This window comes from Carettochelys insculpta, chromosome 12 (genome assembly GCF_033958435.1).
Source record: "Carettochelys insculpta isolate YL-2023 chromosome 12, ASM3395843v1, whole genome shotgun sequence".
Lineage (NCBI taxonomy): Eukaryota > Metazoa > Chordata > Testudines > Carettochelyidae > Carettochelys > Carettochelys insculpta.
In genome coordinates, this window is record NC_134148.1 from 14,329,600 (window position 1) to 14,347,968 (window position 18,369).

Consider the following 18,369-nt stretch of genomic DNA (forward strand, 5'->3'; position numbering starts at 1 on the left):
GAAATCCCACTCTTTCTCTTGGGGAAAAATCAAAATGGGGTGTGTCTGCAATATCATTTTTTGCCTAATTAATTTGTGTGCTGCTTCTTGTGTTAGGTTGTAAACTATTCATGAAACCTATGAGCTGCAAGGAATTTTATATTTATAAATTCCTCCAAGGGCTTTTTGATTGGACAGTTTAATTTGAAGATGCCTGTTTCAAGTATTGGGTAACAGGACCATAAAGCTCAATGGTTGTCATAGAACTGTTAATTGATCAGACTAATTCAACTGAAAGCAAATGTGGGAGATGTATAACGGAAGAAGGTGATCCCAAGTAGCATTTTTCTCTCTTGACCATTTAAAATAATTGGGAAGAAAAGTCAAATAGTAGAACTGACCCTGACCCTTTGTTACAGATTCTTTTCCATTGTTTGAGGCAGCCTCCATTTAAAATCAGAAGCCTACTTATGAATCATTTGTACTGGTTGAATGCTAGTGATTTGTAAATCATATCTTCAGCTGTGGTGGCTAGGTGTCTGGTTTTCAAAGGGACCCATTCTGTCCCTCTTCAGCCAGTGAAAATGAACCAGGGGAGGGAATGGAGTGAATGGGCTGAAGCTTCAGAAAAGGGCCAAGGCAAATTTGTTTGGTTTTGTTTGGTCGGAAAGTTGGCAACCCTATCCCAGCATGATATTTAATTTGGCCAATTTTGCATAAGTGCACTTGGTTGTGCAAGTTGGAGCAGAGGGAATTCCTCTCTCTTCCCTAGTGTGCATGATCTCCTTAGGACAGTGTTCCTCTGAATGAATGACATCACTGTTGAAGCAAAACAAAGACACCTTGTCACTGTATCTTTAGAAGCCCTTGAGATATCTAAATGTAGTAAACATCAAAAAAATGTATTCACTGCTGGAAACTGGGGCAACTTAAGAGCTGCACTCTGCCAACTGAGGCTTAGGCTTACTTTTAAAAGCAGGTATTTAGAAAAACTTCAGTAGGATTATTTTAAAAAACGAGCTTGAATGCCTCTTAACCTTTCCCCATATTTGGTGTCTGAAGGCCTGATAGTGCAAATATCTCTAACGTAGAGTTACTTGAGTCATGCAAGTAGATCCTTTAAATGAATGGGACTGTTTCTCTGAGTCAGGTTGTGTGCCAGTGTTTGCAGGCTGAGGCCCAAAGAATGTGATCTGTCCCTAAGGAGAGTGAGCACATATGCTTTTGGAGGAGGAGAATGGGGAATAGTAGGCTGTAGTAGCAGAGAGATTTGTTCATATTCCATCAGGTATGAGATATTCAGGAACAGAGTACTGATCTATGGCTAAAGTGGGGGGCGGAAATGGTTTGAAGCCTGTTGTAGCCAATGTGGGGGACATCCTGATTTAGCTCATAATTTGACTGTGTCCATGAACAAATATACTTTGTTAATGGTACTGATACATCTTTAAAAGCTCATTTTTCTGATTTCCCCACGTATACCCCATGCCCAGACTACTCAGAAAAACTTTACTTTAGGGTGTCCGACCATGTGAAATTTCAAGAGGATTAATTTATTTTAGGGGAAATTGTTATGGCATTTGAAAATCAGGATTATAGTAAGAAACTGGCTTCATTCTTAACTATGGAACAGCAGCCGAAAAAAGGCTTCTTTAAATGCTCCCTTGCGCTCTTAAGTTACGTGTCCATTTGAGGACATGATATCCATGAGGGCATAGATAATAGTTGGGCTAGTGAATCCTGTGGAAATCTCCAGGCCCATCATTATTGTATGATTTGATTCAGCTGTTTTGCCCTCAAATTAAAGCTGAGAGGTTTTTAGAGGAAGGAATACCAGGTGGGTGTGGGAGGAAGGAGGAGTAGAAGTGAGAGGGTGGTGTAAGGCTTAAGCCTGAAAACTTGCAAAGAGGAGTTTTGACTATTTTCACAGTTTAATAAAAAGAAGAATTTTAATTTAAATTGTTACAATTAAATGTGGCACTCAGACTTCTGTCCTCTGGCCTTACTAGCTACAAGTGCAATTTAAAATGTTGGAAATCTTAAGGGCTGACCATTTCCTGACTGCATAGATTTAACAGTAATGCATCACTTCATTTGAATTGTTAGTATTTGATTCAACAATACTGAACTGTTCTTAAAAATCAGCCTTCCTAATGATACAATTAGCCAATTTCAGCATTGCCAAGTGAGACTGTTCAGGGATACAGCATTCTAGGATATGATCACTTCTTTAGTGGCTACAAAATTTCGCCTTTGGCGTGTTGCCTGACAGTGCATGTGGGACTTGGCGGTACAACAGAATGGCGCACACCCTGTAGTGTGTTACTGACTAAATATATCTGTAATGTTTTGGTCTTTCCTGTCTCCAACACCCACAGCTTCATTCCTCAGAAGCTTTTTTTAAAATATGTTGCGTGTGTGAGATGTATATTATATACACAGACCCATAATTAAATGGGGAGAAGGAGAAAAAGTAATCCATGCAGAGTCCTTATTCCTGTCTAATCTCCCCCCATAGGTCATGGATATGTTTTAGGGGAGGGCAGACACTTTTCGTCATCACCTTCTGTATACAGTATTGTAGTGACCCAACATTCCTTAGCCTCTCAGGCCTCAGCATTTATCCTCTTCCAGTTCTTTATTTTTTTATCATAAATCCTTTTCAGTAAATTCTTCAGAAAGATCATTTGACTGCCTTAATTTTGTCCTCTGGTGCTTGTTGTAGCTTCTCCTGATGTACATCAGACAGTTCATAGTCAGTAGGCTTGTGTGACCCACTCACTCAAGAGCTCTCACTAATTATTTTTTGCACAAATTCCAAAATTAGTTATCTGTTAAGTCTGGAAGTACAAAAGGCATGGGTTTTGTTGGGATCTCCAAGTCATGTATGTCTTTAGAATGTTTGGCAGCATGGATCCATTGAGCCATTTCTCAAAATGAAACTTGGTTAACTAATTTAAAAAAAAAAAATCTTTATTTTAGTGTTTGTTTTAGGGTCTAGTAGAAAATACTACATGATTCAGTAATTAACATACTTGCGTGAACAGATTCTGAAATGAGAAAAAAAATTACATCTTAATCTTCAGTGTGTAGGGATAGTTGTACTCTCCTGGATTGTTCTTCACAAATTAAATAGCTGCTGCATATTATTGATAGTTATCGGTTTGTCTACACTGCAATAAAACAGATGTGACTGGCCCATGTCATCTGGCTCAGGCAGCAGGTCTGCAAAATTGCAGGCTAAATGTTCAGGCATGGGCTGAGACCTTCACCTTATGTAGGCTCCAACAGCCCAGGCTGTAGCCCAAGTCCCAGAAACCCATATGGGTGTTGTATTGCAGTGTGGACATATCCTATAAGGTACTACAAAGTAGAAGAAAAATCATAGCATTTGAAATTAGACTGATCCTGGCATAAGAGTTGTAGATAATTATCTGAGGATACAACACTAAGAGGTAGGGGTATGAGTCCTTGTCATATTGATGTAAAAATAATAGCATAGCTGCAATAACATGGGCAGTGACAACACTGAGTTCATTCCTTCTAGTACTCGCTGCCGTTGTCATTGCTACTGCAGCTACCCTGGTATTTTTTACCATGCTAGATCAGATAAGAGCTACACAAGCTGTAATCACATCCCTCACATGTTGTGTAGATGTAGTCTGTGTGGTGGGGTCAAGAGGGTAATTACTTCACTGTGCCAAGGGAACATTTGGAAATGTGGAACATTAATGAACTATAACAAAGCAAAACAGCAGAGATGTAACACTTCAAAGACTAACAAAATGATCTATTCAGTGATGAGCTTTCAGGGGACAGGCCCACTTCATCAGATCAATCTCATTTCCAATACAGACTGACATTAGTACAGAGGACCAAACAAATTGCAATAAAAGCTGACAAATCAAGTACATAGGACTGAAGGGCACAAATTCTCTTTGTTTTAGGACACGCATTCTCAGATCTTTAACAGGATGGCCCACTACATTTTGAAGCGTTCACTGACCAGCTTATGTGTGTTGAGGTTCCTAATGTCTGCTCTGTGTCCATTTATTCTTTGGAGAAAGTTTTGCCTAGTCTGTCCAACGTACATAGTAGCAGGGCATTGTTGGCACATAATGGCATATATAATGTTGCTGAAAGTGCACAGGAATGTGCCTTTGATCTTTTTAACTAACATGGTTAGGTCCAGCGATGGTATCCCCAGAATAAATATGTGGAAAAAGTTGGCAGTGGAGTTTGTTGCAAGGAAAAGTTCCAGGATTAGTATTACTGTGGTGTAGCTTGTGATTGCTAGTGGGAATTTTTCTTAAGTTAGGAGGTTGCCTATAGGAGGGGACAGGCCTCTCACCTAGGGCCTTCTGGAGTGTAGCATCATGACCTAGAAGAGGTTGTAGGTTTTTAATGATGCACTGCAGAGGTTTGAGTTGGGGGCTGTTAAAGTCCTGAGAATTGGTGTCCTAAAACAAAGAGAATTTAAAAACAGATTACAGGGAGAAATTTGTCAATTGGAATTCATATTCAAATTCAACATATTAACGAGTGGTATGAACAGAGACACCAATTACCTCATGCATTACAAGGACTGCTTCCCTCCCTTTGATGCTCATAATTATCTCAGGCAGGACGCTTAACATCCCCCATCCCCTCACCCCACTCTTTCAGTCCTATGTACTTGATTTGTCAGTTTTTATTGCAATTTTTTTGGTCCTCTGTACTTACAAATTTCAGTCTGTATTGCAAATGAGATTGATTTGATGAAGTGGGTCTGTCCCACGAAAGCTTATCACCAAATAAATCATTGTTAGTCTTTAACGTGCTACGTTTTTGCTGTTTTGTTTTGTTAAGAGTACAGACTAACACAGCTACCTCTCTGGTATTAATGAACTATGTTCATGGTGCTTGATTCAGTCCTTGCTACAAGCCTTTCCATTGGCAAATTTCTCCCATGAGTGGACAACTTCAGTGCCAATGGGTTTTCCTGCCAGTGAAACCATAAAAGCCAATGGAGTGGGCTGTGGAATTGAATGACTGCACAACTAGGGGGTGTGCTACGTGCCTCCCAACAGCTTCCGCTAATGGGATGCCTGAGGAGCCTGGATCCTAAATTAGAGCAATGGGGAGGGTTGGAATGCATATATTGTGTGGGTTCCCAAATGTGGAATTGCTCTTAAGGTGCTGCTGATAGAGGGAGATACAGTTCCAACACTAAGCATGAATGGGGTAATTGAGTTATCTCTCCTATAAGCAAAAACTATTGTCCTGGTTTTTTTAAAAATGTTTCTAACTATCTGTGCTTTTGTACAATTGCAGTTGTCAAAGATACTGAACATTTATTAGTTTGATGCAAGAATGCTTAGTGTAAAACATGTTTGTCCTGCAGTTTGAGCTTTCAGCTTCTGATAGATGGCATTCTGCTGCGGGCTGTGGAATTTGCATGTGTTTAATGTCCCAGACAATAACGCTACTATATGGAATTGCATAGTCAGGAATAATTAGAGCACAACTATGGCTTTAATGCTTGTTAGCAAGTAAACTGTTCTTTGATAGGCATGGTATGAATTTTAAATGAACAAAATGTTATGAGAACAAAATCAGAACAAAATGTTAACGTGTATTTGGAAGAAAAGCCATGATTCTACACTATGATCAGCACAAGTGGACTTCAGCATCTGGGAATCACCTTATTCGTTTCACTGGGGATCCATACTGATACAGCGGTCCACCTGTTCAGATCATAATGTGGGATCAGGGCCTGAACTGGCAGTTGCTGTCTTATGTGTTCCAGTTGTTTGCTTCTCTGTATATGAAAACTTCATTAAGTATTGTGACAGCTTGCCACCTGTGGGAGACCACATGACATGCCAAGCTACCACTGGGCCTATTTATTGTGGTGTGGGTATCCTTTCTACTTATCTTGGTGAACCCAGGCTGTTAAGCCTCCTCCAGCAAGCATGCAGGCAGAGCCACGCCCAAATGCAGCATCACAGACATAGAGATCAGCTCTGGGAAGACTCATCTGAAGGGATGTGGCCCAGCACTCAGGTGCCACCTCCCTTGGAGAGCACAACCCAAAGATGTGTTATGAAATCTGCCTTCTCCCTCATTATTGAGAAAGGCATGCACAGTCTCTTCCCCCTCCCCCATTATGAATTGTGCAAACCAGGTTATATTGTAAATTTAAAAAAAAATTGGGGATTAAGAGGTAGCAAACAGAACAAAGCAAATAAACTAAGCTTGATTCACTAAAGAAATCAGTTACAAATAGTAATTCCTCACCCTAGGTATTGCTACAGGCAGATTACAGAAAGCTTTTGTGGTCTTTTAATGCAGGAAAGGTCTGTTTCGAGTAGTTGTGGTTATATTACAAAATCCTGAACTCAAGACATGGCAGGTAAATGGAGAGGAGCCACATTTCAAATTCTTGATTTTGAACTAGCGGTTGACCTTCTCTAATCCAGAACTCACTCTCGCCTGGCAACATGTCTAATTCGGTATGATTTTAGTTAGCCAGATGACCACTTATTCTGGGCATGGCCAAGTTGCCTGTGGTCCGATAAACTTTTACAGCCATCGGTCCTGGCTCTAGTATTCTGTGGTGTTATTTAGCTGTAGTTTACCTCTAAATGTCTTCTAAAAGCCCAGTAAGCAGTGGAAGTATTGGCAATTTCTTGGACAATATTGACCTCCCATGGTCCAGCACAGTCTCTTATTCAGCACCGGTCAGGTCCTGAGGGTGCCGGAAGAAAGAAGTTTAACATGCGGCAGGTTTTCTAATTTGGGACTATATCCTTTTCATTGTTTGCAGTTCAAGTCTTGAATCTGGATTAGACTACTACACCCAGAAGGCTTTGACTTTTCTCCTAGAAGTCTGTATTAGGAGCAACTCCCCTTAGTTCAGTGTAGTTACACTGGTGTAAAAGTGTTTACTAAATTAGAGAATTAGGAGCAGCATCTAAACACTTGCAACCCCCTGTTCTTGTTTTCGTGCAACAGATTGATTAAAGCATTCCTTTAATAGGGTAAGATGGTACTTACGGAAATCGTATAGCTGGACGTAATAACAGTGTATGAAACTCCTTTATTAAAATGAATACTTTGCCAGTCATGTTGATTTTCAGCTAGGATTTGTATGCTAAAACATAAAGTATATCAAAATTTCACATACATGACTTGTAACATTTTAAATTGTTATCCATTTTTTGTGAAGTCTAGTGCATTTCCTACCCTTGGAACTCTGAAGTATCTGAAATAATTTTCCAAATGGAGCATACAATCAGTAGTGTAAATATCCCTGTTTCACCTTGAGTTTTAAGCACTTTTCAAGAAAAGTACCAACCTTCCTGTAAAAACAAACAAATGTGCTCAAGTGAACAGTTTCAAAACCACATGCCAAATAATTTTCCAGTGACTACTTAAAATTGGTGTTTTGCCAGGAATGACATCAGACCCAACCTGTTTTGTACGGTAGTTTCATTGTTGAACTGAAAAGAGTAATTTAGGAGAAGAACTGTAGGGAACTGTTCTTTTAAGACTATATAAGGATTTTAATTACATTTATAGTGTGCAAAAAAACAATCAAAAAACCGCCACCCAGTTAGCAGTTAGTCACTATGTAGCCATTAAAGGTGGCTGTACAAATAGTGGATGTTCTTGTCAAAAGTCAAAGCAAAAGGAAAGCATAGCCATTCTAAGCTCCTTGTATGCATTGGAGGCGTAAGGGCTAGAAATACTGTCGTAATCATCACACAGAGTTAAGCTTGAATATGCTCTCTCCTCTTCAGAGGAGTCGGGCCGTCATTTGTCTTAGTCTTACTCCTGCGTACACATGCAAAATCAAAAGCATCTTTAAGGTGCTCAGTCCCATTAGCCTGCGGCTAGCAGTAGTAGAGATCCCCTCTGTAGCAAATCTCAACAGCTTCGTGCAAAACAAATTAGTTTTTAGAAAACAAATCCCTGGGAGATTTTTAATAACTTTAACAGGTGGGATTTCCTGAAGCTAGATGTTTTGAATAGATCTAGTGTAGTAAAAGACTTCACTTTCTCCATATACTTTCTTTGGAGATGATGGAGGCTTTTTTTTAGTACAGCGGCAAAGTCTGATCATTTATATGGAGTGGAGGAAGAAAACAAATGTAAAGCATTTAAGCTGAGCCCCTTTGAAGCATGGGGTTATGAAAAGACCATTGCTCAAAAGTTTGTGTGCCTTTGTTCCATTCCTAAGATTTGGCCGGTATGTGACCATTTTTTTTCCTATGGTGGGTAACCAGTTTTGCAGATAAAGAATGTCAGAGCTAGATTATAATTCAAATTTAGGACCTGCTTCTGGAATGCTAAGAGTGCTGTCAACTTATATGTAAGTTCCCCTTGGCTTCACTGGTGTTACTCATGTGACTACAACCACTTGTGTTTTTATGTTTTGCATAGTGTGTAATGTTACTGAATGACCGTCGGCCTTCTGTCACATTAATTTCTGATGCTGTAGAAACAACTTTTTATGCTTCAGCGGTGAGGCTGTAATTGTCCTACAGTTTTGATGGGATGCAGTGATGCCCGTCTTAGGGCAGGGCAAGTGGCTCAGCCTGGGGTACTCTTACGACTCTCTCATTCTTACCAGTCATGTTGGGACTTGCTGAGCTCACAGGCATTCACACATTGTTAGCAGGTGTTTCCTTGTCTGACTAAATGCCGGTCTGCTAGAGGCGGAACTTCTAAGGGCAAGACCCAAAGTTATTATTAGGCTGACATCTGGCTCTCCTAGCATGTTCAAGACTCTTCAGGGACTGGAAAAGGCGTCATTTATTGATATGTCTGTCTAATTGTAAATCCTTGTCTCTGGTCAAAAAAACCCCCAATAACTTGTTTTTTTAAAAGGGATTGAAACTGTAACTTTATGGGAAGCTAGAAGTGCTCAGTTCCTGTGAAAAACAAGACAATAGTGACTAGGGAGGAGAGCACCTGCATCATAATGGAGATTTGGCCGTTCCTTAGTCCTTGATAATTCCTTTCCTTCTGCCCCAAAAGTCTTGGACTCATCTGTCCACTGCATCAATGAATGGCATTTATTTTGCTGCAGTGCTGCCATAACTCCTGCAAGCCTCAGAGGTACAAATGGGAGGCTGCTGTTATAGAAAGAATGTGAGAGTTGGGCTCTAGCATACAAGGCTGTTATGGTAGTGCCTAAGGCCCAACCAAGAGTGGAGCCCCTTTGTGCTCTTTTCTCTAGCTGCTCTCCTCCTATTTGTACATAAGTATAGACATCCCAGCATAGTAGCTCATATCAACTTCCTGTGTGGTTTCTCTCTCTCCCTCTCTCTCTGTGTATAATAAAAATATGGCTGCCTGACCTGTCTGCTAAAAACTAAATCCCATTGACGAAATTGTTAGTCTATAATTTCGAGGCAGTCTTGATGTAAGGTGAACAATTCACTTGTCTTGACTGCTACAACACTTTTCAGGCAAATATTAGCAAATGTAACCAAATATTAAAATAGTATAAGTTCTTTTCTAAAGTCAAATCGTGACATATATCATAAGGCCACTTTTTAATTTCAGTCCTCTGCTATTTTGTTAGTGTGATAAGTCCTGGTAATCACACTTTGTTTTTTTAACTCAAGTGTTTTCATTCTTACACTAGAGTATTTGTGTATTCACTAATGCTGCAACATATAATTATTTTCCCTAGGTGTGCCTTGCAATAGCACATTATTCCCAGCCTACAGATCTCCAGCTTCTCTTTGCGTTTGAATATGTTGGAAAAAAATACCATAATCCAGGTAACAATGTGAATATTTTTTCCATGCTATACTATATGTATGTGTTCTAATATTAATAAGGTTGCCTACTTTTAGACAAAAGCAATGGCAAGAGTGTTTTGAAGTTTGTTTTGGAGGGTGACTTAAATGCTTTATGCTGCACTTGAGCGCCCTACTTTTTGTGTATAAGTTAATCAGTGTGATGGTAATTCATTATCAGAAAACAGAACAGTCTTATCTTTATACAAAAGAAAACTATTCATAGCAGCCCCAGTACCATTATCTCTCATTCCATCCTTAAATCCTTCTTGTGTGTGTCTGTATTGATAATCTGGACACCTAGGTAATCTCCCTTCAGGCAAGTTTTTCACCTGCCCTTCTCTTGGGAATAAGTCTCTCTTCTGGTGGTATTGCAGGAGGATTTGTGCAACTTGGGACTCCATACCTCCTTTCCTAGAGGCTTACTAGGTATAACCTCCCACTCAAATCTTCCACAATCCCTGCTGAGTTGGAGCACCCCCTCTCTGCTCAAGGCCAGTCTCCAACTGAACCTTGTCAGTTAGGTAAGCTTGGGAAAGATGCCTTTGGAACTTGATTTCTAGTGTAACACTGCAAGGTCATTTCTTTATGCACCCCAGCCAGTACACAGTTAAAATCTACAAATTCCAGTACAATAAGCTTGCAAAAATTGAAAATACTATAGATGTGGCTCACTAGCATTGAAGCTTTTTATTTGCTCTGCCATTTGCAATAGAAGCAAACAATTTACCTACTACAAAAACGGAAAATCATGAAATTATAGATCCAAATGTTCAAACGTGCTTAAAAGATGCTCATTGCTGTCTATAAGTCTGTCTGTAAGTCAGTGTGCATGCATAAGTATGTTCTAGGCCCAAGTTGCAGATACTTGAAAAGGCGCACTTGTATAAAACAAGGCTCAGTTAAGGTCCACATCCTTCCTCCAGTTTCAGAGTGCAATAGTTGGCAAATGTGCAGAGAAAAACACAGCTGGGAATTGGAAAGGGAGAGGCAAATGAACAAATGCTGGGTCCAGCACAACCTCCTTAAAGGCACCTTTACTCCCTTCAGGAAATATCCCTGTGCCACATGGGAACAGAAGAGGGACAGCAGAAGAGCTGCACAAAGGGGGTAAAATAAGCAGTGTGTGAATATTTCTGCTTTAGTGTTAGAGCAAAGCTAGCAGTCTGGCTGCATGGCAATGGCTTGCAGCTGAGGGAGTGAAGGGAATTTTAGAGTGGGGAAGTCCCTGGGTATTATAAGGGGTGGTCATGATGGGGATTCTTTGGGGTGCTGATCACTTTTCCAGCACTGCATTCTACCCACTGTGAACTGCGAGTTCCATGGACAATGGAAGCTGCAGTATTTGTCCATTATTTCTTCTTTTCTCTGCTTTTGTGCAGAAAAACATATGCATTGTGTTTTCTTCCCAGTGCATTTTTACTGCACATATTAATAATAATAGTTTTCCCACTGTGAAAAGGTAGCATAAAAATCCCAGTTGAGCTTTTTTTTTTTTCCCACCTTTCCTGAAATGGGGAGTAGGAGAGGATGGGAAAGCAAATATTGCATGCTATTTCACTGTTCTGAATTCAAGTAAATGTTGAAGTTCCCTTAATTCCCACCCAATCTCCTCCCACTTATTTATATATAGGTAGGGAGAAAAAAAAACAGATTCCTAAATGTATTGAGAGTTGGGCACCTAACCTGCTAATACACTTCTGAAAATCCCAGTAACTGCCTATCTGCATCTGTAGGCACCTACTTACCTTTGAAAATCTGATTCTAAATCTTTTGCAGGATTCCTCATGTTTTATGTGTGGGTGAATGTAGAGCTTTTTACAATACAGGTCTAATAGAACTGCCTTAACATTTTGGTAAGCTTCCTTGCAGGGTTTTGTCATTGCACATCAGTGCCCAGCTAGCAGAATCTCCTGCTGTTCTACTTTGGGGCCTGCTGGATAGAGGCTCAGCTGCTGTAAAGCTATATGATACGATTTCTGTCATACACACAGATGATAGGATGAGGTTATCAAATTAATCTTCATTTGGGGCCTACTGAGATTTTGATCAGATCTGCAGGAACCTGTCCATGTCCTGTTTATTTTATAAGACGTTTAGGAAATAAAAAGAGGAAGCATAAACAAATGATCTGGGCATCAGCATTACTTTTATAACAATGAGAGAAATTTAAAGACTGCTGTCTTGAACATAACTTTTTTCATGTTAAAGTCTAATTTAAATCTCTTTAGGCCATCTGGAAACCAACAAAAAAAAAAGCATCAGATTAGCTTTTGAGATGCCATTTTTCAGGGTTGTAATCTTGATTTCTTCCCTTCCTCCCCACCATCTGTTTACATAAAAAAATATCGTAATGATTGCCACATATGAAATTTGTGTTTTACATAGATAAGAGAATTGACAGAGGATTAAAGCTTTGTCCCATTGAAATACTTGTATACTGGGTGGTGATAATTACATAGACTTCAGGAGCATGAATACCACATCTATTTTTATTTTTGGTTTAGGTTTCTTTTAGAAAGATAAAAAAAAGAGTGCTTTAGTACCACTGAAAAGATTAAATTGGTGCATATAAACAGCAGGCAGAGACTTATGGGACGATGATATGACCATCGGATCTGCTTGTAGAGATCCTAATGCCATTGTTGACTCCCGCTGTCAGCAAAAGAGGCTGTACGCATGGATCAGACTATAAGACTAGGGCTAAACTTGTATAATTATTTTGAGCTAATTTGCTTTTTAACTGTATAGTTTCAAGAAACAAAAGGTACTCTGATTTCACTTAGTATAGTTGATCGTCTTTGTGTCATATAATAAGAGAACAGCTGAGTTTAACTGAGTAGCATTCTGTAACATCCCAGCCCAGTAAGGAGCAACCTAGGCTAGTGAGCGGGTCACGTGAGTGGCCCTCCTTCATCTCAGCAATCTTGCAGCTTACTGTAAACAAGACGGTTTCTCAGTAGAGTATTTTTGCTGACTGTGCTTTCATACCCAAAATTTGCAAGGTTTGCTGATTAAACTGTAGCAATGCTTTGATAGGATGCAGAAGGAGCACATGGCTCTCACAGTGTTGTGTGCAATCAACACACACCTCACTTCATGTGTCTTTCTTTTAAGTGCATATCAATTTTGTAGCATTGGTAGGAAAAAAACTGAGAGGATAGAAACCAGCAGAATCTGGCAACCCTGTGCATGGGCAACAGTAAACAAAACATCTCATGGGCTACACATAGAACCCCAATGGGCCCCATGAGGGCCTTGGGCTGCAGGTTGCCCACTACTGTAGTAGAACCATGGCTGTTCTACATAGTACCCCATCAGGATGAGTAATTTAATGTAATAAGACTTGAGCAGTTTTACCTTAATTGTTGTGTTAACACTAAAAATAATCAACAGCCTTGTCCACTTCTTCACTGTCTGAGTGTAACAGTTTGCCTAGAAAGCAATCCCTGAAGAAAAACTATAAACCAGTGGAAGGGGAGACAAGGCAGTCCTGACCCGGAAGGGATGGGACTCAGTCAGTGTTCTCAGAATCTTTACTTTTTGCGGTAGATGGTAACTGAGCTACAAGAATAACAAACTCCTAACTTCTTAACGTGCACTACTCTTTTTAAAAAGAGAATTCTGTTTGTAATAGGCAAATATTTATAATACGGGTATAGTTTTGATGTGTTTTAGAGGAAGACCCCATGAGTTCATGTTACACTTTTTGTTTCCCATTTCCATCAACCCTTACCCTGTATTTTGCAGAAACAACAGGACCATTATTCACTGCTTGGTCTGTTTAAAAAAGAAAAAAAAGAAAGATACGCTTGTCATTCTTGCATATTAGGAAACAGTATCAATGCTGATTAATCTGTAAAGCAGAAACATCTCTTCTGATGGAGAGGCTCACCTGTCTTTGTGGGGGGAAAAGAGATAGTACTGCAGCAATTTGCATGACGAAGAGTTGAAAGGATGTTTTTAAAAATCTTGCATTCATTATTTTCCTTTTCCTAGCAACAGTAAATGGAATAGACCCAGGAGGTGGGGGCAGTGGCTGTGGTCAACAGACTCCTTTATTTGAAACTTACTCTGACTGGGATAGAGAAATCAAAAGAACTGGTGCAACAGAATGGAGAGTTTGTTCAGTCAATGAAGGTTACATGATATCTACTTGGTAAGTTTAAACAAAGAATGAAAAAGACAATCAAGCTCATTTAACTTCGAGATCACTTTGGTTTTCTCATAGCCCTGGGAGTGACCAGGCACTTTTGGGGAGAAAAAACAAATGTATTTTGATGAGAGATGAGTGTTTCTAAAAGTTCAGAATTTTCCATGAAGATATCTAAGGCAATCTCCTTTAAAAGATACCACCAGAGTCAGAGCAGTTTGACTCTCTTATGGATCCCTTAGCTGACTAATGTATTTATATCAAAATAAGTGAGAGAGAAAAAATCAGTATTCTTTATATTTTTATCCCATATAACTACTATTGTTGTATGAATTAACACATCTGCATGCCTGTAAAAGCAATATTAGCAAAATTTAAAGTTTTATAACAGGAAACAAGATCCCCTGGAGGGATTGGGTAATTATTTAGCACTACAGCCTGGTGCATTATGGTGCTAAGACTGGTAAACTACCAGTGCAGCAATTGGTACTGGATTTAACTTCCTCTTTGGGCCATGTTTTTGACATGCTTTTAGATGCTGTGGTTGGAGGTAGGGAGATGTATGTCTGTCTTTGCCCTTTCCCCCAGTACGTGCACTGCTGGAGCTGAGGGCAGAGTGCAAAGGTTGTATGTTTTGTTTTTTGTCCTGCTAGCAAAGTTGTTGCAGAGGTGGGACCTAAAAAATGCCTAGGAATGACTGCACTTCCATACCTAGAATTTGCAGGACATGCCAGTTGAAATGTAGCAGTGCTTTGATTCAATGCAGGGGGAGCACATGGCTCTCTATGTTGTGTGCAATCAGCACACACTAGAAGTGCCAATATTGTGAGTGACTCACAAGCACGTGCAGAGGAGTGAGGTAACAGCATTCAGCATTGCTATCTCTATGCGATGGTCAAATGTAGTCCATACAGCTTGGATTGTCATTCCGTGGCATGGATTCTTAGGCACTAATATTCGTTACGTCTTCTAGATTGTGACATTTTTATTTCCAGAAAACTAGGTAAAAACAAGTGAAAGAAAAATCACTCTTTTTCTTTGTATTTCTCCCCTCCCTCCAGCCTTCCAGAATATTTTGTAGTCCCATCATCTTTAGCAGATCAAGATCTAAAGCTCTATTCATATTCTTTTATTGGAAGACGAATGCCAGTAAGTGTGAACTTTTTTCTGTGGCTGATCGTTATTACTGGGCAATGTGTTCACGACAGTGATATATGTATGGGCGAGCATGTTTTGGGTACTAAGTTAGAGATACTTGTGGTGTCAGGCAATACTTACGGATTATCTGTTCCTGTTAGGTTTGGTGCTGGAATCACCCTAATGGGAGTGCTCTTGTGAGAATGGCCAACATTAAAGATGTATTGCAACAAAGGAAAATAGATCAAAGGTAAACAATACGCAACCACAGTTTCTTAACCAGATATGTATAATAAGAGGCAAATAGTTCCAATATGTGATACTTAGCTGTATGTCATATTTGTGATGGGGGAGCCCCAAAGCAGAATATCCAATAGCAGGGGTGAGCAAACTTTTTATGTTGGACGCCACTTTTTATTCCTGTAATTAGCAGGCCCCCTGCCAACCTGTCTAATGTAATCCAAAAGGATGGAAATTTTGGGCTGTGTTCACATGAAAAAAAGCCCTTTTGGCACGTGTAAGAAAATAGCTAGGTAGAATGTAAAAGCTTTATTAATCGGTCTATAAATATGAAAACGCAGACATAAAAACAGTAACATTTTTTTTAATGAGCCTGAAACCCAGCTGCACACCCCCTCTTATGAAACTTCCATGTCCCCCCCGCCCTTTATTCATCCCTGTCCTTATCCCATTCATGTAAGATTCCAATTCAAATCCTGTCTGCCTCTCAGGTGGAGGGGGCAACTGAAGCAAGGCCTCCCACATCTGCTGTGAGTACCCCTCCTCCACACCTTTTTTGAGTAAGCTCATCTATTACAGGCACACAGAGGGGTAGGTGAGCTATGAGCACCCTTACTAGATCAGGCCACACAGAAGGATTAGGTGAAGGAACACCTGTATTTGTTCATTTCTTGCAATGTGCTTGGCCTTCGATGTCCAGACACCAGGTGTAATCCTACAGTGCCTCGTTCAGAGGCAGAATCATAAGTGATAAAGAGCTTTGACTGCAAAAATTAAGTGACTGAGTGTAGGCAACAGATCATGGTGTTTTGAGTCCTAGTGGGACTTGATTCTGGGATTTAAGTGACAGGCATCTAAGATGTTATGTGAGGAATAAGCCCTTTGTACATGGCAGAAAGCCTCACCAACTTGCAAGACCATTTGTTTCATCTATGCTTTAATTTGTTGGGAGACATTGTAGACCTTCTGCTGCCACTGTTAGTGTATTTTTACTTCACTTAATGATAAAATTGTTCTCAATACACATGGAAAAACAAAACCATATCTTTCAGTAAAAAGCAGAGTTGGGACTCTAGTCAGCATCTCTGTTGGCACACACTTTTATATGCTGCTATTGTGTCATAGATGCTTTGTGAGCTATTGAACACTACATATTGACCTTAGATCACCAGTTATTTAGCTTTTGTAATTGAAATACAATGTCCCTCAAATTTTATTTACACTCCTGGGCTTTTGGTGATCTAGTGATAGTTGAAATACTTGAATTGTTGCTTTTCAACATTGCCTAATACGGTATATGCTTCAGTTTCCCTGTCTGCCAAAGAGGGTTATACATTGCATAACTTTCTCAAAGCTATAGAAAAGGCTGGTGTCACAGCCCAGATTATATTGAGGAGTTTAGGCTCCCAGACCTGTTCACAGATCGCTAGGCAATGTCTCTCCTCAGATATGCTAGAATATAATACAAGAAGTGTCATCTAGTTCCAGATTATCTGAATACTCAGTTGCTTACCATGTTGGTACTGCTCTGGGTATAAAGCTGTTTCTTGTGGGTTAGTAAATAATATAATGTTTTCTGTTTTTCAAATTATTTTTAGTTCATGTCTCAGCACTAATGGAATTGAATGTTTCTGAAATGTATGTTAACAATTCTGCCTCCACATATCATTCCATATGACTAAAAATGCATGACCTGAATTGTAGCTGAATGCTAATCAGATGCTTGTGCTCTTAGATTTGATATGTAAGCTAGTTGCCTTTTAAATGCAAGGAACATCTTTACAAAATAGGAAACTGGACATGTATTTTAATTGCTTTCAGTTGCTTGCCCTTCCCTGTATTCTGAACTTAATTCGAAAAGCTTTTCTCCATGTCCAATAATACAGTTTGGGGCTTTCTTTTTCATTTAGGATTTGTAATGCAATAACTCGAAGTCATCCACAGAGAAGTGATGTTCACAAATCGGATTTGGACAAGTGTCTGCCAAATATCCAGGAAATACAGGCTTCATTTATCAAACTTAAACAATTATGTGTTAATGGTAGGTCACAGTCTCAAAAATCTTCTGTTTTTGTTTTTGTTTTATTGATTTTTTTAAAGGCATTGGGGGATATGGTTTCAAGAAAGCAGTGTGTTAAACTTAATTTGGAGGCAACTATTTTACCTAGAATTGAAATTCTATATGAAACGTGTGTGTGTGTTATAATATAGCTTGCTTCTGTTAGATCTACCTTCTCTTACTCCTCTTTCAAACCTGGGGTGTATTCATGCACAATGTACACCCATAAAATAGTCTGTGTGCTTTTCTGCGGGCTGATGTACCAAGAGCCTCCAACTACAGATTTTGTGTTGTGGAAAACTATGGGCAGCATAGCCTATTGATCTAACTTGCTAACAAAACTCGTTAAAGTAAATGGCTACTTGCAAATACACCCAGACATTCCTATTCTCTTTGCTGCAGAACCTTTTGAAGAAATGGAAGAGAAATGGTTATCCTCACTAGAAAATACTCGTTGGCTAGAGTATGTCAGGTACGTACAAATATTATGACTGGAAAGTAATTATTCATGTTATGTTCTTAATTTTTCATCAATGTAAATATGTAATAAAACAAATACAGATGGGATTTCTATATTGTAAAAGGAATGAGAGAAATATATAGGGATTCAAAAAATTCACACAGTATGCAATCTAGGCCTTAATCTTGCTCAGATTTAAGTGACTTTAGTTTGTGTGATTTATATGCTAAAAGCAAAGCTCACGCACAAATTTTGTAGGATAAGGACAATAATGGGGACCATAGAGGCATTCCTGTGGTACAGGTTGAACCTATCTCATCTGAAACTCTCTTGTCCGATAACAGTAATCTGGCATGGTTTTAGTTAGCCAGATGACTACTTATCATAGGTGTGGTCAACTTTCTTGTGATCCCATGAAGTTTGCTTTCAGCCACCAGTCCTGGCTTTCAGTATTGTGTGCTGTTATTTACCTATAATTTACCCCCTACATGTTTTCTAAGAGTCCAGCAAGCAGTCGAAGAATTGATAATGTTGCTAGACAATGTTG

General features: G+C 39.5%; 1 protein-coding gene across 2 annotated transcripts in view; it reads left to right on the plus strand.

Annotated features, from left to right (window-relative positions):
• The window catches only part of MTMR10 (myotubularin related protein 10), a 70,722-nt gene that overhangs the window by 42,443 nt on the left and 9,910 nt on the right, over positions 1-18,369 (plus strand). Inside the window, exons 6-12 of one of the 2 annotated variants that reach the window (XM_075006397.1) lie at positions 9,665-9,755; positions 13,773-13,932; positions 14,988-15,075; positions 15,225-15,313; positions 15,795-15,833; positions 17,214-17,344; positions 17,765-17,834. In XM_075006397.1, coding sequence (XP_074862498.1) covers positions 9,665-9,755; positions 13,773-13,932; positions 14,988-15,075; positions 15,225-15,313; positions 15,795-15,833; positions 17,214-17,344; positions 17,765-17,834 — 668 coding nt within the window. The remainder of the gene's footprint in view (positions 1-9,664; positions 9,756-13,772; positions 13,933-14,987; positions 15,076-15,224; positions 15,314-15,794; positions 15,834-17,213; positions 17,345-17,764; positions 17,835-18,369) is intronic. The other variant, XM_075006398.1, reaches the window with a different exon arrangement.